The sequence below is a fragment of the Canis lupus genome, chromosome 34, assembly GCF_003254725.2.
Source record: "Canis lupus dingo isolate Sandy chromosome 34, ASM325472v2, whole genome shotgun sequence".
Lineage (NCBI taxonomy): Eukaryota > Metazoa > Chordata > Mammalia > Carnivora > Canidae > Canis > Canis lupus.
The window spans coordinates 13498065-13523097 of NC_064276.1; the positions used below are offsets into that span (position 1 = coordinate 13498065).

The following is a 25033-nucleotide window of genomic DNA, read 5'->3' on the forward strand; positions in this document are numbered from 1 at the left end:
ATGGATGAACAGGTCCAAATAAATATTAAGTTGTAGAACAAAAAGTCTTATTAGAGGGTCTCCTGCAGTATATTACTAAATATATGATTTACAGTTGACTTTACTCCATGGAAAAGTACAGTTCAAGAGGATGTGCTACTTTTCTTTTTTATTTTTTTAAAGACTTTATTTATTTATTTATTTATTCATGAGAGACACAGAGAGAGAGGTAGAGACACAAATATGAGAGGGAGAAACAGGGTCCTCAAAGGGAGCCTGATGGGAGACTCCATCCCCGGGCCCTGAGATCTTGCCCTGAGCTGAAGGCAGACAGTCACTTGCTGAGCCATCCAGGTGTCTCAATGTGCTACTTTTCATAAAATAGTACACATATTCAGAGACTATATAATAGAGAAACTGAAGAAGTCACAATGGTTTCTAAATCGCTTTAGCCATCAGGATTCACTAGATATTCTTTATGTTTTATTTGTTGAAATACCATACATAATTTTTGGTTTGCTGCTTTATTTCATTTTACCACTTAGTTAATTTATTTTCAACTCCACTTTTGGCAACTCTTAGCTTTTGCCTGTTACAATATTTCCAAAGAGATAGTTTTACTTCTTCCAATACTTCCTTTTAGAAGACTTGAGATGTAAACTGAAGCAAATATAGGCACCTTAGTGTTTTAGCATTATTTCTCTTTGGTTTGTAATTGTCTTATCCTATTTTTAAAGGCAGAACACTGGTTTTTAAAGCACCAAATAATTCATTTATGATAATTCCTCAAACTCATTTTTAAAAAGTGCAACCATGAGGGCTAAGTTTTAATTCCATCACTTCCTTTTATAGCAGAGTCAGCAATTATCATTTCTTCTCTATGTGCCAGGTTCTAGAGTCTCTCTCTCTCTCTCTCTCTCTCATCTAGTTATTACATATATATATATATATATGTTTGTATACATACAAATACAAATATATATATTTATATACATACTACCTCATTCAACTCAACAAGTATGCTGACACCTGATCATGGACACTGAAGAAGATGAAACTGAATTTGAAAGGACTTTCTCAGGATTATACAATCTACTAAAAACCTACTAAAAAACAAAGCCAGAAGTTTGATACTATCCTTGGCCAGCTCTACCTGCCCTCACACTTCAAAACCCCTTCTTCCTTCATGCCACAAGAGATTAAATTTTAGGCAAAAGAAACCACAACATTTTTTACAGTTCTTTCGGCTAACATCCCCCACCTAGGATTTGAATGTAGGGAAGGGGACATATTTTAGTAAGTCAGTCCTGAGGTGTTCTCTGGTATGACTGATGTGATTGCCATTTTTTTCCCTAAATACTTTATCACAGACATCAGTGTCTGAAAATTAGGAGAAATGATCATGGGTCTTTATTTTGTTCTCTATGATTTCTTTTTCATACTTTGCAGAGAAAAAACATACTGAATAGAAGAGCTTAAAAGCCAGAGATTAGGGGCAACAGGAATTTCTGACTTGCTAAATGACTGCCTCATTCAGAGGGATCTCATTTTAACTTAAAATTAAGGCAAAAATAGAAGGCATTTTAATGTAGAATGATCCCAACACTTAGAGTCGCACACTTAAGACTGAAGATTCAGGGTTGCTTAGCAACAACAGCAGCAACAACAATAAAACCCTTCCACTTTTCTAACAAAGGCTGAAAAAAACATAATGGGTGGAGACTGACCACAGTTGAGCATCTCTGAGAGAAGCACCAAGTGTGCTCATTAGGTATGAACCATAAATCCCAAAGAGACTATCTTGTTGTAGGTAAACTTTTAGAAAAGATAAGGCTGGGAAACAAGGGATTCAGTCAACCAATCAACAGATATTTGTTGATAGTTGTATCAACTTTGAATATATTCAGTGGCAAGTAACAGAACATCAAAATAACATTGGCTTACGCAGATAGGACTTTATTTGTCTCCAGGAGAGCCAGTCTAGAGCTGACTGGTATGGGTGGCCCAAGGGTGTAAACAAGGACCCAACTCTTTCTATCTTTAATAGGTAGGCTTGTATTCGCTTGTTTTTTGTCTCATAATCTCCAAAGCTTTCTTAGATCTGTAAGTCTTGTGTCAAAATTCCAGGCAGGGAGAAGGCAGAAGAACATAGAAGCAAAAAAGGTGCTTTCACCTAGGGTTCACCAAATATCTATTATTATAAAACAAACTACCCCTAAATTTAATGGCTTTAATCAACAAATTAAAAATATTATATACCATGATTCTGTGGAGCAAAGAACTCAATTACTGAGGGTTGGCCAGGCATCTCTCTTTCACTCTTGACACAGCCTGTCCATATGGCTAGTGTGGACTTCCTCACACCACAGTCCCTTCAGAGTTCTCAGATCTCTTGCAGAGTAGCCCAGGAATCCCCAAAAAAGGAAGAAGAAAGTTTTAGGTGTCATAAAGGCTATTCCTGGAAGTGACATAGCATCAGTTCCACTACATTCTATTGGTCAAAGCAGTCACAGTTCAGCCCAGATTCAAAGGAAGTAGCTAAAGATACCCCTGTACTCTCCAACCTTCTGCCTCTCAATGGTTAGGAATATCAAATAATTTACCTTTATCTTTATCACAGTCTGCACTATTGTCATAAATTATTTGTTTCCTCCACATGCAAAATACACTAACTCTTCCCATGACCCAAAAAAAGTCTCATTCTATTATGGCATTAGGCTCAGGCTCAAGATCTAGGATCTCACAATCTCTATCAGACTCATGTGGAGATAAGGCTTCTAAAAGTGTGGTTTTTTAATCTCAGTTCCTTGAGTGCATTTATACTCATGCTGAAGAGCTATGATCTAAAAAGACAAATTATCTTTCCCCCATATTGTGCTGACCAATAGTTGGATCTTTCCCCCATATTGTGCTGACCAATAGTTGGATCTCAAAGTGTAGAAAAGCAAGAAGGCTAGGGAGACTGATGCTGGAGGGACAGAAGTTAAACAGAGAAAATGGCCTAAGAAGGTACATTGTCATTTTTTCCAAACAATCTCCATCCAAAGGCCTTTACATCATGCCTTTATATTTTGAATCTAATTGAAAACACTCCAGTATTCCTTGAGTTAAGAATTGAGTCTTTGCACAGAATAAAATACAAAAGACATGATTTACCAATGATTAAATTCAAAATAAACTTTTATGTATAACTATGAATATACATATTAAAATTTAAAATTCAAGGTACTCAGAGCCAAGATTTCATCACATGATGATTGTACGTTATGATTGTCACGCATTGTAGCATACATTTTCAATTTATACTGTTTCTATTTAAGCCATTTTAATCACTACATAAGAGTTCTGACTTCTCTTTTACACTAGCATTATTTATAAAAGTAACAGTAACATTTAATAAAATAACATTCAGATACTTTTGGAGCAACCTATTTTTTAATTTATTTTTACTTTTTTAAAGATTTTATTTATTCATGAGAGACAGAGAGAAGCAGAGACAAAGGCAGAGGGAGAAGCAGGCTCCCTATGGAGACCCTGATGTGGGACTCAATCCCAGGACCCTGGGTTCACATCCTGAGCTAAATGCAGACACTCGATCACTGAGCCACCCAGGTGTCCCATTTTTTTAAATTTAAGTTCAATTAGCCAACATATAGTACATCATTAGTTTCAGATGAAGAGTTCAATAATTTAACAGTTGCCTATAACACCCAGTGCTCATCACATCACATGTCCTCCTTCATGTCCATTACGTCAACCTCCTATCCACCTCTCCTCCCTTAGTTTGTATTTGTAGTTAAGAGCATTTCATGGTTTTTTTTCTCTCTCTGATGACTTCCCATTCAGTTTTACCTCCCTTCCCCTATGATCCTCTGTGCTGTTTCTTATATTCTTGATATGAGTGAAACCATATGATAATTGTTTCTCTGATTGACTTATTCCCTCAGCATAATTCCTTCCAGGTCTATCCACGTCAATTTAAATGGTAAGTATTCTGATGGCTGAGTAATATTCCATTGTAAATATAGACCACATCTTCTTTATCCATTCATCTGTCAATGGACATCTGGGCTCTTTCCATAGTTTGGTTATTATGGTCATTGTGGAGCAACCTCTTTATAATGGGAATTATCATGAGACTTTGGATAAGCTTGTTTGGCAAATAACTGCCCTGCTTTCTTATTTACTTTTCTTGACTACTCCTTCCACCTCCTTTCCTCTTTTTCCTCCCCTTCTCTTTCCTTCTTTTTTTTTTTAAAGATTTTATTTATTTATTCATGAGACACACACACACACACACACACACACAGAGGCAGAGATATACGCAGAGGGAGAAACAGGCTCCCTTCAGAGATCCTGGTGTGGGTGGGACTCAATCCCAGGACCTGGAATCACAACCCAAGCCAAAAGCAGATGCTCAGGGCAGCCCGGGTGGCTCAGTGGTTTAGCGCCGCCTTCAGCCCAGGGTGTGATCCTGGAGACCTGGGATGGAGTCCCACGTCGGGCTTCCTGCCTGGATCCTGTTTCTCCCTCTGCCTGTGTCTCTGCCTCTCTCTCTCTCTTTCTCTCTCTCTGATGAATAAAAAAAAAAAAAAAAAAAGCAGATGCTCAGCCACTGAGTCACCCAGGTGTCCCTCCTTTCTTTCTTACCCTCTCTTTTCTCTCCTTCCTTCCTCCCTTTCCCCCACCCCTCATTCTCTACTTTCTTACTTATAGTTTTCACTTCACTTTTTTTCTTTTAAGACAGTCTGCGAATTCCATTACCATGTCAAATGTCATACACAAATGTCTAAAAGATGTTAAATACCTAAAAATAATAATTCACCCATCACTTTTATTCTTTTATTTCATAATTGTAGTTGACCTATTACAGTTACCTGTCCTTTGCCTTGCCACTAAAGAGAAATAAAAATACTCTAAACAAGAAAAACAACGAATATTCTCTTTCTAGCAGCTTAAAGTCAAAAGAACTTATCCATATTCATAGACTCTTATGCACAGTAGTTAATGTAATGACATTTAAAAAATATCTTCTTTCAGGTTGAAATTCAGTATATTTTATGGCCTTCATTTATTTAAAACTTTTATAATATCCTGAAGTGATAGAGTTTTATGAATAAAAGACCATCTGGCTCCCCAGAGCGTGTGAATTTCTTTCAGCTTCTCTGAATGGGGCTTTATTTTCAGTAACAAGCTACATTTAAAAAATGGGTTTATGATGAATAAACTAGGGAAGCCTCATAAAGTACCAATTTTGTCTTTACAGGGGTCTTTCTTTATCTCCTGTTTCCATCTCTATCCTTCCTATGTTAATGGGAAATGGAAATTTTAGTTTTCTATTACCTTCCTTCTCTTTGTCTTGAATTTTTTACAGAGGAATTTGGGATTGAATTACTGTGAAACAAGGTAACTATTACCATTGAATGTGGAAACTTTCTGTATTAAGTGGGAAAGGTAGCATAAGATATCCCACCCTATACATTCCTGTGGGAACAATCCAGTCAATACTAAAAAACCAAAGTTATACCTATAGCAGTTCTGGAAATGAGGAATGAACAACAGTGTACTATTAGAATATAAGTGGAACAGGACTAATAGAGACTTGACTCACAACTTTCCTCTAAGAAACAAATTACACTAGGGAATTAAGTTGTATGTGTTAGCTTTGCTGGGTTATATTGTGTATAAAACAATCCCACAATCTCAGTTGCTTACAAAACAAATAATTATTCCAATATACAAATGCTCATGAATGACAATACTAGAAGACATAAATAAAGTAGTTAGATGTCCATAACTTTCCATAGAATAACTGAGTGTCAAAGCTAGAAAGGTAGACTGACAGGTATGTTGCATTGGTAGCTTAAACTTTATAAGCAACACTGCCGCTAGAGAAGTTATTTCCAAAATAGTGACCAGAATTTTGATCAAGTACGAAAAAAAGTAGTTGTATTCTATGAAATTCAGTAATTATTTTACTACAAGTTATTTTTAAAATTGTGTTTCTGGGATCCCTGGGTGGCGCAGGGGTTTGGTGCCTGCCTTTGGCCCAGGGCGCTATCCTGGAGACCCGGGATCGAATCCCACATCGGGCTTCCCGTGCATGGAGCCTGCTTCTCCCTCTGCCTGTGTCTCTGCCTCTCTCTCTTTCTCTCTCTGTGACTATCATAAATAAATAAACATTTAAAAAAAATTGTGTTTCTGTATGAAATAAATATAGGTTCTAAAATTGCTATTATTTTTACTTACATGTCCAATGGGATGTTTAAAATTGTGTGGCATGAGAAAATTCTTCAATATGTGGAACTTTCCTTCATGATGCAGGATATCTAGCATTGAGTATATATTATCTACCTATTAAAGAGCATTAGTCCCTTTGAATCATTGGGACAAACAAAACTATCTTAACAAATTTTCAAAATGCCCTCCCTAAAGGTAGTACACCTCTATTAAGAACAAGTACACTAAAAGAATCAAACAAGATATCTATTAAAACATAAAACTAAAAAAAGAAAGGAAATAGTACAAATATCAAGGAAGATATTATAAGGGCAACAGCAAGAAAATATTAAAACAAAAGAACCACAGTGAAGAGTAGGAAAATATTCTGCTTCTGCCTGGGCGTAGAAAACTAGAGTACTGTTTCCACTATAATAATAACAACAACAACATTAACCACCACAAAGAAAAGACAAATAAACCATAAAATTCTAACTTCTGAACTGGTTAGAAAACCATTTTAGGTCAAGCCAGCAGCCTGAAACCTAAGGAACAACTGGTGCCTCTAATGAAATGAGGCACTGGTTCTCCTTTGGCAGGGCACAGGAGGAAGATATGCCAGGAACCATTCAAGCAGGCAAGAAGAACGTAGCTAAGATTTTTAGTGTATTGCTAATGACCCAGTGTGGGCTTGTGTGAGAATATAAAACTCCTGGAGATCACAGATACAAGGGGATATTTGTACCAACTCACAGGATCTTCTAATATGTCTCTGTGGGGATACTTATGAAAAATATTGAGTAAGGAACCAAAGAATACCTCTGTTGGCGGTGAAGACCTAAGAGAAAGAATGCCCTCCCTTTCCCTTGTGGGAAAGACACAAACTGTTTAGGTCCTATGTACCTAGAGAACAAAAGCCTTGAGCTTTTCAGGGAAGGGAAGCAAATCTTGCTGCCACTAGGGCATAGATAAAGATTTGCTGCAGCTGGGAAAATGGTAAAAGCTAAAAAAAAGAAAGCCCATGATCTTGGATAGAAGTGGTAAGAAACTTCCCTGGTCCTAAATCATTAGTTATTTTGTTGGGGAGAGAGCAGGAACCTCATTCCCACACAAGACCTCCTGAATGTAGAAAGAAGAATTTGACTTCAGTGGAGGAGGTGGGGTGAGACCACTGGAGAAGTCACATCTCAGAAACCCAGGGATCCAAGGCCTGCTTAAGACAGGCCTAAGACAAGAAAATAACACTCTTTTCACTAACCACCAATAGGCAAGAACCAAGTACAAAGTAACAGCTGTCCCTATTGGGAACAAAGCTGGAGCATGCAGAGAGACCCCTCCAAAGTACAGGTACAGAGCAAAAGTCAGAATAAGGGTAGACAAAATTATTAAGAAAAACTAACAATATCTAGCCTGCAACCTAAATACAAGGTAATGCTAGAAAATTTTAAATTGGTGATGAATTAAAGTTATTAGCAGCAAAAACCCCATCCTAAGCCAACACTTGGTAAGATTTACTGAGCCACTTACAGTAATCATCTAGTAGCAGAAGAGGCATAAATATTACTTATTTTAGATGCTACTTTCCTACACAATATAAAAAAAATCATATTACACAAAAAAAGCAAGGTAAAAAAGAAACTAGTGTCAAGATGTAAGTGAATCAATGAAATCAGACTTAGACATGACCCAAAGTTGGAATTACTAGATAGAAAATTTAAAATATGTTAATATATTAAAGGATCTAGGGTAAAAAGTAAGCAGCATTTAGGAACAGATGGGAATTTCAGCAGAGAAACAGAAAGTATAAGAGTGAAGTGGTCATGCTAGAAATAAAAATGCAATCAAGAGATGAGGAAGGCCTTTAACAGGAAGACTCAACTAAGCCAAAGAAATAATCAGTGTACTTGGAAGATAGGCTAATAAAAATTATAAAGTAAAAATTTCTTAAAAACAACACATAGCATCAAAAGATATGGGACAATATCAAAATGTCTCAAATGTGTGTAATTTTAATTTCAGGAGGAAAAGAGAGATAATGGATTATAGGAGAAATATCAAAGGAGATAAAAGTCAAGAATTTTCCAAAAATAATGAAAGACCCAGAGATCCATTAATTCAGAGAGCCATAAACTGGACAAATACAAAATGAACAAAACTCACATACCTGCCTATATCTAGGCATATAATAATCAAACTTCTAAATCCAAGGATAAAGAGAAAAATCTTGAAAGTAGCCAAAGGGAGGGTGAGAGCAATATATTACACACAGCAGAATGAAAATAAGAATTATAGCAGACTTTTCTTAAAAAACCCTGCAAGCTAGAACACAATGGTATGATATATGTAAAGTGCTGAAAGAGGGGTGTCTGGGTGGTTTAGTTGTTTAAAAGTCTGCCATCAGCTCAGGTCATGATCTCAGGGTGCTGGAATTGAGCTTCCCATTAGGCTCCCTTCTCAGTGGCTCCCTCGCCATCTCCCTTTGCCTCTTCACCCTGCGTCTGCTTTCTCTTTCTCTTCTCTCTCTCTTTCTCAAATAAATAAAATCTTTAAAAAAAAAAGTGCTGAAAGAAAAAAATTCAACCTCAAATTTATAACCAGTAATATCTTTTGGACAAGAAGGCAGTGGGAGGTCCCTCTCACCCTTCTTGGGGCCTATGGCTGGGGGAACATTTTTCTCTCTCCTCCTCCTCCTGCTGCACATCAGAGAAGCCAACATTCAAGATAGTGGCTGCTTCATCAACCTGGGTTCTAGAGAGAAGATATAAAGCAGAGTCTAGCTGATAATAAACATCAAAAGTAGTCTTAGATATCACGTGGAAGAATACAATTCCTAAAAACAAAGAAGTATGAAAAATAAAGATGAGGTGAGATCTGAATTATCAGATATCTGAATATGGTATAAAGTGCATCAACCCAAAATAATATCTAGTATTGATAAAGGAACCAAATAACACCTCCAGACATACATGGAAACTCAATATTTGTTAAACATTGGTTAACAGTGAAAAGTAGATAATTTACTGGGTGGTGGTATGACTATCAATATGAAAGAAAAAGTGTATGCCAATATTAAACAACATATAAACACAGCTTTCAAGTAGAGTTAAGGTTTGAATATAAAAACAAAATAAAACCCCACTTATAATGAACTCTAGGAGAATAAGAATCCAATTAAGGAAAAGGAAAGACAATCAAATAATAGAAGCCCACAAACTAAAGGTGGTTGTTACATCTACTGTATAGAAACCAACACAGAGAGTTAAACAAATTGAAGAAACATAATATGTTTCTTTTTCTTTTTTTAAAAGATTTTATTTATTTATTCATGAGAGACAGAGAGAGAGAGAGGGAGGCAGAGACACAGGCAGAGGGAGAAGCAGGCTGCATTCAGAGTGCCTGATGTGGGACTCGATCCTGGGACTCCGGGATCATGCCCTAAGCCAAAGGCAGATGCTCAACTGCTGAGTTACCCAGGTGTCCCCAGAATATGTTTCTAATACAAGAATGAGATAAAGCCTTATGCGGGGGAAAAACTTTAATAAAATGGATATGAGCAATTTAACTGATAGTTTAAAGTAATGGCCATAAAAATGCTCACAAAACTGGAGAGAAGGGTAGATGAACACAGTGAGGCTTTAACAAAGTGAAAATATAAGAAAGTACTAAACAGAAGTCAGAGAAGAATACAATAATTGCACTGAAAAATGTGCTAGATGGATTCAACAGAAGACTGTATGGAGCAGAAGAAAGAATAAATGAACTAGAAGATAAGGCAGTGAAATTCAACCCCTCAGAGTAGTAAAAAGAATTTAAAATGAACACGGCTTAAGAGAACATCAGATGGACTAACATTCATGTCATAGGGCTTCCAGAAGAAGAGAGAAAGGAGCAGAAATGTCTTCTTTCTTTAATTATATATGGTTGGCACACAATGTTATATTAGTGTCAGGTATAGCAGTGATTTCACAAGTTTATGCATTATGCTATGTTCAAGGGTAGCTACCATCTGTCACCATACAATTCTACTACAATATCATTGACTATATTCCTTATGCCGTACCTTTTAATCTTGTGACAATCATTTTATATTGGAAACCTGTACCTCTCACAGCCCTTCATTTTGCCCATCACCCTACCCTCCTCACCACTAGCAACCATTACTTTTTTCTATGTATTTATGGGTCTGTTTCTGTGTTGTGTTTGTTTATTCATTTGTTTTGTTTTTTAGATTCCATATAAGAGTGAAGTCATATGGTATTTGTCTTTCTCTGATTTATTTCATTTAGCATAATACCCTTTAGGTCCATCCATGTCTTCACAAATTGCAAGATCTTATTTTTCTTTATGCTTAAGTAATAGTACATCATGTACATATATACTACATCTTCCCCATCCATTCAACTATTGATGAACACTAAGTTTGCTTCTATATCTTAACTATTGTAAATAATGCTGCAATAAATGGAAGGGCACATACATCTTTTTGAAAAAAAAAATCTTCCAACAGTAGTAAGGATACATATAAGTATAAAAATAAGTCAACTTTATAAACAAAAAAACCTTAGAAACACTTTGATACTCCTTCCACTTTATGCTGAATTTAATCTCTGAGATCTAACACCAAGTCCTAGTTCTATACACTAGTTCTTCCCCAGCCTCCAATTCTAACTACTAATTTTACCTCCTGGCCCTAGCCACAAATAGTTTGAAGGTTATTTCAAACTATTTGTATTACAAACCATGTACAATGATCTTACAAACACCTTTTTATAATTCAGTTTATAATGCAAGAACAAAAAAATTTTTTTAAAAACCTATAAAATTATATTTCCCACTTCAAATAAGTCTGTCTCCTGGGTATTTGATATACCTTTCTAAAAAATTTTTAAACGACTTTATTTTTTTTTAAACGACTTTAAATAAATGCATTTTTAAAAAGACTTCTAGAATCAATTTTTCAATGCTCAATTTTTAAAAGTTGGCACACATTTGCCTTAATAGAAATACAATCTACATTTCTGAAACCTCCACTTAAAATGGCTTTTGTATCTTTCATGATTAAGGTATATTTTTTCAATATATGAACTTCAGAAATGAAATTTTATCTTTTGTTGGACTCTTCTGTCAAAGACATTCCCACATTTACATTAGCTCTCTCTCACCATTTTCCCATCTTAAGTCCTCCCTTAACCCATTTTTATTGACATTTTCTTCATATTTCTTTAATCCGTAAATATTTATTTCATTCTATACTATTACATGGAAAACATTATGACTTTTATATTATAGAATTTAAACACAAGAATTGTAATGATTGTTTTGTAGCCATACTTAAGGCTATGTTTAAGTATGTTTAAGTATTCAGAACTTCCTATCAGTTTTCTCTTTCTTACTGTGTCTCCACCTTTTGTGAGTTAACTTGTTGATTCATCTTTAAGATAGCTGGATTATGTCTGGATTGTCTTGGATTTTTCAAACACGTTTTATGAGTCCCTGAGTATTTGAGACTATCCTACATTTTTTTTTTTGAGACTATCCTACATTTATATTCATTTGTCAATGATAGCCTAGTGGAGTGAATAAATTTTAATTCATGTCATTTACCCCTTAGGATTCTGCAGATGTTATCTCTCTCTATTTTTCCTTTAAAAAGATTTTTAGGTGATTCTAAATATAATAAAAATGTTTCTTCGTTCTTTAATTAGCAACTAAAATGTTCAAGGCCAACCCACATAACTCTAAGAAGCCTCTTAGAAGCCTCATTGCATTCTTTACTACTATTTATTGGTGTTTGAATTTCTCACAGCTTGATATCAATGATCACTTACCACTTTGTGCTTTATAGGTCACTACTCTGGCCTTCCTAATCCATTTATCTTGCCATTTTGTCCTTAGGCATCTCTGTTGTTTTGTTCATGCCAGTGTAGCTTTCTCTTGATATTTTTCTCAAGGTGTATGCCCATTCCATTCTTTTAAATCCTAAAAGTACAATGAATACTCTTGTATTTAACAAAAAAGGTTACTGTGTGAAAAAATTAACATATAGCATAGTGCAGTGCTTAAAAGTGTAGCCTCTGTAGCCAGACTGGGTTAAAATTTTGTCTCTATCATTTACTGGTTTGTGATCTTAGGCAAGTTACTTAATTTTGCTGTGTCTGTTTTCTCAATTTTAAAGCTGGAAAAATAATACTCCCATCATGAAAAGCATATGAATTGTTTATAAAGTGCTTAGCCCAGTGCCTCACACTTAGTAAGTGCTTTATGATGTTTGTTAAATAAGTTAAACAAAAAATTCAAAATGGTAGCAAATCTGAGTATTTCTATGAATCACTGGCTACAGTAGCACTTAGGAGATAATAATTAGAACATCGGTTAGCATATTTTAAAAAATAGTAGTTGTTATTATTTACTTTGTGACTCCTTAGCCTCTGTTACGTCTCATTTAGGATGGGCCAGCTTACCTCCCAAGGTTAGAAATCCTTCCAATTATGTCCTTGCCTCTTTATTTCATCTTTATTTTTTCCCCAGCTTTATTGAGATACAATTGACAAAAATATTATATAATGTGTACAATGTGATGATTGAATGTATGTATACATTGTGAAATCATTACTACTGTCCCTACTACTCTAAATCTATGCCTCCATGTCTATCTCAAGGTCAGAAAGAAGAAAAAAATGAATATATATCCCCAACCACCTCTACACTGGAGCCACCACCTGAGCTGACTGAACACTTTAGTGTACACCATAAATGTAGAAGTTAGCTTTTCATTTTCTCAACATCTCCTTTCCAAAAGAGGTCCATATTAATCTGAGGGTCCACCAAAGTGTTGATTCCAAAGCCAGAAAGCTCTAGCTTCCAATAATGAATTCAAACATTCACCTCCAGCAGAAGAATTGAAAGGCAACATCTAGCAGGTTGTTACATTTTTTCTCATAGGATTTTCAATTTACCTTTGAATCACAAACCTTATCAGACCAGTCATGTGTTAGAGTCAGCTTTTTTTACTTTAATTTGCTGATACACTATCTAAAGTATTTCTTGAAATTTCCAGTAAATAATTCTTTTTCATCCTAGATTTCTATCAGTTATATTTGTTTTTCATAAATTTTATGATCTATAGGTCTGTTAGTAGAAACTTTCAGGAGTGGAAAATCTAGACACATTTGCTCAAATGTTCATCTTATTCAAAGGCCAAAGACTATTTAAAAGTAATGGAAATGAGAAGGTAATATTTAAAAATATTAGAGCTAAACTTTATTCAGGGATGAATCCCTACCTCTAAATACTTTTACAGTTAGAGAAAGAAATAAATTTTCAGCCAAATATTCTACTCAATATGTTACATAAAATCAAAACCAAGCCAGCATAAAATAAACAAATAAAAATGATATAACAAGAAATAAAGGAATTATAAAACAGAACTATAAATCATAGTTATAAAAAAGTTTGAAATTGAAATAGACTCAAACTGACAAGTCAACTTAAGACTCAAACCTTTGGAAAGCAAAAACAAAAGAGAAGAATAAAAACAATTTCTCTCACAAATCTAGTTTAAAAGAAAGAAAACAGGGACACCTGGGTTGCTCAGTGGTTGAGCATCTGCCTTTGGCTCAGGGCAGGATCCCAGAGTTCTGAGATCGAGTCCCACACTGAGCTCCCTGCATGGAGCCTGCTTCTCCCTCTGCCTATGTCTCTGCTTCTCTCTCTCTCTGTCTCTCATGAATAAATAAATAATTTAAAAAAATAAAAGAAAGAAAACAGAAAAATTATAAGTCAAAGTGTATATAAAATAGGTAAGAAGGTAATTCAAATTCTAGAAATTACATATGACTTTATACTATTCAAGTTGAAAATCTCAACTGATGGTTTGTAGGAAAGAAAAAAACTAGTTATTTCCTTTATTTTAATGAAAAATAACATCACTAATCAACAAAAATGCATATCAAAATTGTAATGAGATAATCATCTCATACCTTTTAGGATGGCTATTACCAAAAAACAAAAAGATAACAAGTCTTGGTGAGGATGCAGGAAAATTAGAATTCTCATGCACTGTTAGTGGGAATATAAAATGGTGCAGCCATTATGGAAAACAGTGTGGAAATTCCTTTAAAAAATTTTAATATACGGCAGCTCCGGTGGCCCAGTGGTTTAGTGTTGCCTTCAGCCCAGGGTGTGATCCTGGAGACCTGGGGTCAAGTCCAACACCTGACTCCTGCATGGAGCCTGCTTCTCCCTCTGCCTGTGTCTCTGCCTCTCTCTCTCTGTGCCTCTCCTGAATAGATAAATAAAAATTCTTAAAAAAATATTAATATAACTGCCAAATGATCTAGGAATTTCACTTCCGACTATATATCCAAAAGAATTCAAATAGGGATCTTAAAAAGATATCTGCACCCGCCATGGTCAAAGTAGCACTATTCACAATAGCCAAGACATTAAACAACTCAAATGTTCATTGACAGATGAGTAAATAAAGAAAATGTGGTATACACACACACACACACACACACACACACACACACACACACAGAGGAATATTATTCATACTTTAAAAAGAAGGAAATCTTTCCATTTGTGACAACATAGATGAACCTAGAGAACATTATGCTAGGTGAAATAAACCAGTCTCAGAAGGACAAACACTACATGATTTCCCTTACATGATATATCTAAAATAGTCAAACTCTCAGAAGCAGAAAATAACATGGTGGTTACTGGGGGCTAGAAGAAAAGGAAAATGTTGTTAAATGGGTATAAAGATTTAGTTTTGCTGGATGAATAAATTCTAGAAACTATAAATTATTAAAATAGGTCTAATATGTAGACAGTAAATCAAAGAAGAATTAGAAAACATATCTCAATATCATACATGGAGGATAAGGCTGGATCAATTAAAAATCTAAATGTAAAATATACAGCTAAAATATTGATAGAAGATGATAGGAGAGACAAGCAGGAAAGTAATTCTTAAAAAAATTCACCAGACCAAGCCACTGTTTTTTTTAAGCCCTTAATTAAGAGTGATTAATTGGTTATATTAAAATTAAAGATTTCTGTTTGTGGAGATCATGCACAAAATTAGACAAAGGTGACTTATTGAGAAGAGAATATGGGAAACAGATAATACCAAAGTATAGTTAAAAGCCATGGTGGATAAGACTAAATGGTTTTACATATACTAATGAGAATTGTAAAAGGAGAAAATGAGGAAGAAGCAATATTCAGAAATAATGTCAAAGAAAGGTTTGATCCTTAATATTGAAGAGACACGGTTAGTACCAGCAGTACATGGAGGAAGAGTAACAACATGGGTGAAGTTGATCAAGGTCCAAATATCCAGTTATAAGACAGTGGTCCTCATGGTACTGTACAGCATGGTAACTATAGTTAACAATACTATATTGTATATTTGAAGGATGCTTTGGGAATAAATCTCAAAAGTTCTCATCGTAAGAAAAAAGGTAATTATATATGATGGTAAATGTTAACTAAAATTCTTGTGATGATCATTTTGTAATATATACATATATTGAATTATTAGGTTGTATACCTAAAACTAATACAATGTTATATGCCAATACTACCTCAATTTACAATTTTTTTAAAAACCCAGAAAACAAACAAAAAACCCCCAAATTTCCACATCAGCTGATTGTGGTGAAACTGCAGAATATCAAAGCTATAAAGAAAATCTTAACAGCAACCAGAAAAAAAAAAAAAAAGTCTACCAAAGAGCAACAAGTAGACCAATAACAAGTGGGTTTCTTGGAGACAACAGCAGATGGCTGAAGACAAAGGAATAATAGTTTCAAAGTGCAGAAGATGCCTATCTGATAAAGAAGTATTCAGGAGTGAAGACAGAATTTCTTCAAAAACTAAGAAAGTGCCATTTATACACATTTATTGAAGGAACTATTTACAGATGTAATTTTACGGCACCCTACTATTTGGGAACAAAAGAACTAATAAAATTTATTTAGTAAATAGAGGAAAGAAAAAAATATAGTAAATTGAAAACAAAAGAGTGCAGTAGAAACAAGCACAAATGTATATGCAATCTAAATAAATGCATAAAGAATTAACTCATAAATTAAAATATAGACTCTTGAAATTGAGAGAAACAAAATCTAGGTATGTAATATTTCTAAGTGGTGCACCTAAATTATAATACTGTAAATCAATAATGAAATGTATCATATCCTAGGTAGGATTTTTAAATCCTGCAAATATGTCAATTTTCATCTTATTTATCTTTAAGTTTCATGAAGTTCCAACAATAAAAATTTGATTCAGAAATTTACCTAGAAATGGAGAAACCCAAGAATTGGCAAGACAATTCTAAGAAAAATATCACTGAAAATAATAAAAATGGATGAATAAACTCAGTCTCTAAAACATAATGTTGAATTTTTAAAAAGTTGCAGAAACATAAGTATAATATGAGATAAATTTTTAAAATACAAAGAAATGTTATATAGATATTTATGCATATTGCATATTTATGTAGTACATAAGTAGATATGTAGATTGAAGGAACATATAACAAATTCTTGTTATCTTTGAAGAGAAAGAAGAATGGGCTTGGCTGAGGATCAAACGGAATTCAACTTTATATTAGTTATGTTATTTCATTTAAATGAAATTTAATTTACTGTTAACTAACAAAATAAAACATTATTTTTGTTTTTTAAAGAAATAGCAAATATAACAAATATTTTATGTTCACTCTGGATAGTATGTATATGGATTTTGAAATATTACTTTTGATTTTTCATTATGATTATTTTACCAATTAAAAATGGAATATATAGATAATAAAAACATTGTTAGTAGTGTTGTTGAGGGAGAATTTAGTGGAAACCTTTCAGTCACTGACAGATCAAAGTGACAAAAATTAAATAAAATTGAAATATTTTGAATATGGTATTATTAAAACTATATTCATACATATGTGTATGTGTAATATTCATGAAATATTTATAAAAATTGATCACATAAGCCACAAATTGCATCTAATTTATCTTCAAGACTGAAAATTGCATAGGTCACAGCTCCTGATTTCAATAGAATAACATAGTAATTTAGTTAGAAGAGTTTTTTTAAAGATTTTATTTGTTATTTATTTGAGAGAGAAAGATAGAGATAGTGAGAGAAAGCAAGAGTGAGGAGGAGAGGGAGAAGCAGGCTCCCCACTGAGCAGAGAGCCCCATGCAGGGCTCAATCCCAGGACTCAGGGATCATGACCTGAGCCAAAGGCCTACGCTTAACCAACTGAGCCACCCAGGTGCCCCTCGTTAGAAGAGTTTATATATGACAAAACAAAAAGAACACCAACAGAAAGGACTCTTTCAACTGAAAAGTATTCAAATACTTTTGTATCAATGAGAAAATCCAAATTACATTTATAGGTTATTAAATATAAATGAAAACACAAAGATCACCAGACATTTGAGGAAAGCCAGTAGAATGATAGAAAAACCATGAGAATAAAATGGAAAAACTGTCTCTAAAGAAAACAGAAATAAATTAGGGAAAAAGAAAAGAACTTCAAAAAGAAAACTTCAATTATTGATTTCAGAAAAATTTATAATTATAATGCATGCATAAAATGAAAACTGTCTTCTATGGGAAAGGCAAATTCAAATAATAAGATAACTCTCAAAAATTAAATAAATGATTACTACATTCAAAAAATAATGTAAGATTTGAAAAATAAAGTTAAAGAACTTAAACAGAATGTATAATAAAAAGACAAGCATGAAAATATATAGAAAAGGACAAGAGACACAGAGGGTCAGTTCTAGGAGTCCAATATATAATTACTAGATAATCCAAAAAGAGATGACAGAGAAGAGCTGGGAAAGAATGTTATTAAATTATAAATAAATTATAAATATAAAATTATAATTCCCTAGAACTGAAGGAAAAATATTCAGATGTTGACAAGATGAATGAATAAAAGATTCAAATTTGACATATCCATGTAAAGTATTAGAAAATCAAGCATTAAAGAGAAGTGCCTAAAAATTCCAAAGAGAACAAAAAATAATCTACAAAAGCATGAGAATCCTGGGGCACCTGGGTGGTTTAGTCTGTTAAGCATCTGCCTTTGGCTCAGGTCATGGTTTCAGAGTCCCAGGACTGAGCCCCAGGTCAGGTTCCCTGCTTGGTGGGGAGTCTGCTCCTCCCTCTCCTTCTGTCTGCTGTTCCCCCTACTTGTGTTCTCTCTCTCTGTCAAATAAATACAAAACATCTTATATATATAAAAAAAGAATGAAAATCCAACTGAGTCCTATTTCTCAGAAATGCTAGATGCATGGACCAAATGCCTTCACGTATCTGAGGAAAAGCAATTTTCATACTAAACTCTCCTTAGTCATATTATCAATCAAGTGTGAGGATAGGATAAAAATAGTTTATGACATGCAAGGACTCAAATATTGTCTTTCTTAGGATTTATTTTTTAAGAGGATGTATCCTGTTGAAATAAGGGAATGGGGATCCCTGGGTGGCGCAGCGGCTTGGCACCTGCCTTTGGCCCAGGGCACCATCCTGGAGACCCGGGATCGAATCCCACATCGGGCTCCCGGTGCATGGAGCCTGCTTCTCCCTCTGCCTGCGTCTCTGCCTCTCTCTCTCTCTCTCTCTCTCTCTCTCTCATTCTGTGACTATCATAAATAAATAAAAATTAAAAAAAAAATAAGGGAATGAACTAAAACGTGAGGTCAGGGAACAATGCAGTGAATTGCAGTTCTATCTGTGGCCTCTGAATCCAAATTGGAGAGATATTAGGGCTAAGGGCTCTGGTGGGGGTGAGGCAGGGAACAAAACAACTTGGAACATAAACTGTGATGGAGAGCTTGTGAACACTTTGTATGATAAAAGCACACAGACAAACGCAAGCAGAGATTTAGTTAATGCAAAACGAACAAAAGAAAACTATATAAGAAAGGCATAATCTAAACAGGCAGGCATCTGAATTGTGGCATGACTTGTGTCACTCGGTAGAGTGTAAACAAAAATAATAAATATGAACTTGGCCCAAGAATATTCTTTAATGTCAAAGGTGACCTGACAAAACTGTTCAAAAGAATAGGGCAGCCCGGGTGGCTCAGCGGCTTAGCACTGCCTTCAGCCCAGGGTGTGATCCTAAAGACCCTGGATCAAGTTCCATGTCAGGGCTCGCTACATGGAGCCCTCTTCTCTCTCTGCCTGTGTCTCTCATAAATAAATAAATAAAATCTTTTTAAAAATTAGGTGAAAAATTTACCAAGTCATTAGAATGTCATTACCATGTATTAGTTTCAATTTTTAGAATCTTATAAATAGCTTATAATCAGATCATGGGAAAATTAAAGATTAGAGAAGAGAATAAAAATATTATAAAAGATGACAATGGAAAAGCTAAGGTAAAGCTGACACCATTTGGGATTTGGAAAGGCAATAGAAGGGGGATAATGATAATGTTCTTATAATACAAAGAGATTAGTTAAAAGTTGTGTATATTGTTATTGGGAAAAGAAGTAGTGTTTTAAGAATGTTCCTATAAGTGGACATTGAAAACAAAGGTATAATTCTGGTGAGAAAAGAGAGTGACAGAAGTTTGTTAACTCCTTTTCCACTAAGACAGGAAGTCAGTAGATAATATCTAAATTATATGAATCCTGAAATAGAAGTTTATTGGTCTTAGAGATAAATAATCAGTAGAGGAATTAAAACAAAATTGGTTAAAACTGCTATCCCTAGTTAGTGACCTTTGAGTGGTGATAATAGGGCATAAGTTGATTAATTTTCTTTATAGATCCTTCAGAACTCTGTTATTTAACCCTGTGCATATATTACTCTGAAAAATATTTGTAACTCAAAGTTTGTATAAAATAAAATGACAATGAAAAAACATAACATATAGAATGTGATAAAAGTGAATTCAGAGATAAATTAAGTCTTTTTTTAAAGATTTTTTATTTATATATTCATGGTAGACAGAGAGAGGGGGAGAGAGAGAGAGAGAGGCAGAGACACAGGCATTGGGAGAAGCAGGCTCCATGCCAGGAGCCCGATGTGGGACTCCATCCTGGGACTCCAGGACCATACCGTGCCCCAAAGGCAGGCACTAAACTGCTGAGCCACACAGGGATCCCCAATAGTCTTTAAAACTATTATTAAATAAGAAAGAATTAAAGTAAATGAAATAAGTATTCAATGCAAGTTAGAAAAACATAACTAAGGACACCTGAAAGAAGGGCATAATAAGGATACAAAAAAATACATAAATTAGAAAAAAAAATTACAATGATTGTAAAGTATCTCACACTATTTAAATGCTTTACGGTGTTTTAATCCCTTTACTCTTCATAGCAAATTATGAGAGAGTTGCTAGTATTTTCCTCACTCTCAGATGAGGAAATTGAGGTATATAGATAGATAATTTGCAAAGAGTTCCCTAGTAAGCAACCGAATAAAGATTCAAATTAGTGGTGTGCTGATAATTTGGCAGTGCTTACGGAACAGCTCTCCTCTCGGCTCCCCCACCCCTCCCTCCAAAAGTCCCTGACCTGTAGTGTCTGCAGTACTCCCACCATGATCAATTTCAAGCTACCAATAAATCAACACCGTGAGTGGAATTGGAAGGAGATGTACACAATTTGTTTTTATGAGTCTGTTTGAGCAGGCTCTAGCACACCACTGATTCAAATCCAAGCAATCTGGACCCAGAGGATTAAAGCAGAAACTAACAGTGATGGCATTCTAAGCACATTTCCATTAATATTAATTCTAGAGAGATATCCTGTCATTGTTAGATTGCCAACATTACTGTAATAACACACTATTAACTAATGCAATGAAACAAGTAAGTGGCTGTATAGCTACCAAGTCATAAAAGTGGCATTTGATCTTTTTATTATTTATGTATATATAGTTCACATGGAAGCTAGTGTAATAATGCAGGTAGATGAATAAAAATACTTCTCAAAAGTCAGACAACTACTATTGTTATTTCCAGATGATATGACTATGTACCTAGAAAACCTAAGTGACTCAGGAGAAACCTATTAGAAAACTGTAGCAACCTGTAAAATTTCAAATTATGAAATGAATTTTTTAAAAAAATCAGTAGCTTCTTTTGTATCAGCAAAAATACATTAGAAAATATAATTTAAAAGTTTCTTTTCAAAATAAAATGCAAACATTGAATATCTAAGAATAGATTTAGGAATTATCAGTATTGATTATGAAAGAAACATAAAAGTTTACTGTATAAATGGACTCATACAAAGTTCTTAAATGTAGAGACGCTAATAGAAAAAAAATCAATTTTCTCAAATTGAATTATAAATTTGTTACAACTTGATTTTAAAGTTAATCTAAAAAGTGTGAGAAGAGCCAAGAAAATTTTTGAAATTTTAAAAAAGAAGAATTATGATTAGGAATTATACTGCCAGATATGAAAATACATTTTAAAGTCATGATAATTAGAAATCTGGTACTGTTATATAATTAGATAGCACAGCAGAATAGATTAGAATGCCTTAAAATATTGCCAATTACATGCCAATTTTAGTGTATGATAAAAGTAGCATTTAAACCAGGAAGAAAAAGATGGGAGTGTGATTGAACAGATGCATTTATCTTCTCTCCCTATAGAAACCCTTCTAAAATATCAGTAAAAGGATCTTTTAAAAGCATAGAACTACAAGTACAAATAAATGGATCAGGAAAGAAGACAAAAGCAGATGAGTCATGATAAATTTTTGGAAAAGAGAGAGCAAATGAAGGAAGAAAAAGTAATTCAGCAAGGGAAGGAAGCTGTAATTGAAGTGCCTGCAGAGAGTGGCACAGGAATGAAATAAAATGAAGTCCAGGCACAGTGGATGGAACATAAGGTTGAAAACAGAAGGATCGAGGGAGGTCTGATCCTGAATCATGGGTCCTCTCCAACACCCTTTTCATAACAATAACCAGGCATTTACCTACCCCAGGCTGAAGAAAAGAGGATTCTTTTCTGGGGAAATTGAGAAGGGCCCCAATGTTAGTTACATTTAGGCTTTTTCTATCTAAAAAGCTATCTTCCTCCCTGATCACTCTAAAACGAAGCTTACCAATTGAAAAGCTTATTTTTTCCTCTTCCTTCCCCTTAGAAAAGCTCTGACCATATTGTGGAATCTTTCTCTTAAATATGCGTGGTACACTAAGGATTACAGGAAAATTAAGTAAAACATCTAACTGGAAATAGACCAAACCAAACAGAAAACAAAACCTTCAGAGGGAACAAAAACCAAAAAAAAAAAAAAAGGTTCACCTCTACCCATAATTTGTATCCTTAGAAGGATAAAAGAAGATATTGCATTCATGAAATAATGAAATAATATATAAAAAGAACAACCAGAACAAGAAAGAACACTTAGAAACTAAAAAATAAGAAGCAGAAAAACAAAAAATCGATAAAAGCATTGGAAGATAAAGTTAAGGAAAAGTTTTAAAAAGTGCAACACAATAAAACATATATGGAAGTACAGAAAAAAGATTTTTCAAGGATCAATCTAGGAAGAAAAACCATTGAATTAATGTTTCAGAAAAAGAGAACAGATAATATAGAAAGGAATACATTATCAAATAATATATGAAAGAAAATGTCCCAGTACTGAAAATTTAAGTTTCCAGATTAAAAGTGTCCACTGATTACCAGCAATCTATGATTCTTCTGGTCATTAATAATAATTGGCTACTTGTGGTCACCTGGCCACTATCACCTTGGGGAACCATTACCATTATGGCTATTAAAGTGCCCAAAACTGTGACTATTTTTTCTACCATTAGCATTTTCCTGCAGAACACAGTTAACACTGTGATGCTGCTGCCCCTGTCAGTGGCAAATTTCTAATGACCTTGATGATTGGTGTCTTCAGTACCCTTCTTTAGTTTGTTATTAGTCTTCTGGTCTTTTACAACATATCTACTGCAACATGCTCACTTCCTTCAGCCTGTTTATTCCTTTCTCTGTCACCTGCCAGAACAACTCAGTTATTTCTGTGTCACTGGACACTGGCCGTCACTTTTTCCTGATGTCTAAGGACCTCCTAGCAGTGAGTCTGCCATATTTCCTGTCATCTTTCCCAGAATGATATGGTCCATGTCCCAGGAAAATTCCTTAAAGCCAGGGAATTGTTACAATAGCATTCTTTGCCACCAAGTCATTTGACCAGGCTACCACTACTGAAATATTTATCAATTGAGCTGTTATTTTTTGCCAGGGATTGTCCATGAAAATGAATGCCCCTTCCAAAAGGATGTTGACCTCTATGTCCATCAGGTAGTGAGTGAACTAGTCCCCAAATCTCCATCTGTTTTCCTGGCCAATCTCAGTACAACTTGCCTTAGTCCTCTAAGAATTAGATACCAAGATGGGATCATTCATTATACATATACTTACTAAGGGAATGCCTATGTAGATTAACAGGAAAGAATTTTGAGGACATTAGGAGAGTCATCAGATAACAATGTAGGTCTGATTTATTTAAAGGAGACAGGGAAAGAAGAAATGTCACAGACAATATAACAATTCTGAGATAGTTTGGCAAGGCTGATGGGGAGTCCTTAAGGAATGTCATATCTCCCAGGAAATGGGCCCATCAGTGACTTGAAACAGATGTGGAAAGTGTGGCCTTGGTATGAAGGCAGTCCTGGATTGAGAGCCAAGAAACTGTGGCTACCAGTTCAATCTGTTTTCCCTACTAGGAGATCTGAGAGACACTTTTTTTTTTAAAGAAAATATTTATTTATTTCAGGGGTAGGAAGGGCAGAGGGTGAGGGAGAGAGAGTCCCAAGCAGACTCTAAACTGAGCATGGGCTCAATCCCACAACCCCGAGATCATGACCCAAGCTGAAACCAAGATTTAGATGCCCAACTGACTGAGCCACTGAGGCAATTTTCATAGCTACCACACTAGGTTAATGTGTCCATCCATGTTGAGAAGGAATTCCATGAACAAGGCACAGCATATGAGAGACTATCCAGAAGTAAGAGAGCTTGGCAGTTTCTAGAAATTGAAAGGAGAGAAAAGCAGGCATAGCCAAGTTAGTAACAATTGGGATTAGGAATGAGAGAGTGATTTAGTTAGAGATAAAGAGTACATGTGCAAAGTCCAAAAGTATGCACATAGCCTATCACAAAACTGCAAATTGTATAACTGGTTTGACCACAAAATTCAGAGATTTGGAGAAGTAGAATGGCCAGCGATGAGGCTGGATCCATTCAGAAGCTACTGTAGGAATTCAAGTTAAGAGATGATGGAAGTCTAGAGTAGAATAGTGGCAATTGAGTTAGAAAGTTGAAACTAACTCAACAGAAATTTAGGAGAGACTTAATAGAATGAAATAGTCTAGAATGAACTGCATATGGAAAATGCAGGAAAGTAGAGGTGTTGTCAGTCTGTCCAACAGAGAATGTAAGATAGGAAATTTCGTAGAGAGAGAATGTGCTTTGAACACCATCAATGAAGAATGTCCAGTAGGAACTTAAATATGTGGGCTTGAACTTGGAAGTGAGATCTAGTTTTGAGAAACAGGAATGGTCATAGTAGCCATGGAGTAGAACAATTGCATAGGGAAGGTATACTAAGTAAGATTAGAAGCAGGGGGGATCCCTGGGTGACTCAGTGGTTGAGCGTCTGCCTTCAGCTCAGGGTGTGATCCTGGGGTCCTGGGATGGAGTCCCACATTGGGGCCCCCCACGAGGAGCCCGCTTCTCCCTCTAAGTTTTTGCCTTTCTCTGTGTGTCTCTCTAGAATAAATAAGTCTTAAAAAAAAAAAAGATTAGAAACAGGGT

At 34.8% G+C, this 25033-nt stretch overlaps 1 protein-coding gene across 7 annotated transcripts in view; it reads right to left on the bottom strand.

Annotated features, from left to right (window-relative positions):
* Positions 1–2414, bottom strand: part of PEX5L (peroxisomal biogenesis factor 5 like) — a 320427-nt gene extending 318013 nt beyond the window's left edge. For all 7 annotated transcript variants that reach the window (XM_035710233.2, XM_035710230.2, XM_035710239.2 and 4 more), the window contains exon 1: positions 2239–2414. In XM_035710233.2, coding sequence (XP_035566126.1) covers positions 2239–2241 — 3 coding nt within the window. In that variant the 5' untranslated portion in view covers positions 2242–2414. The remainder of the gene's footprint in view (positions 1–2238) is intronic.
* Positions 2415–25033: the final 22619 nt, after the last annotated feature.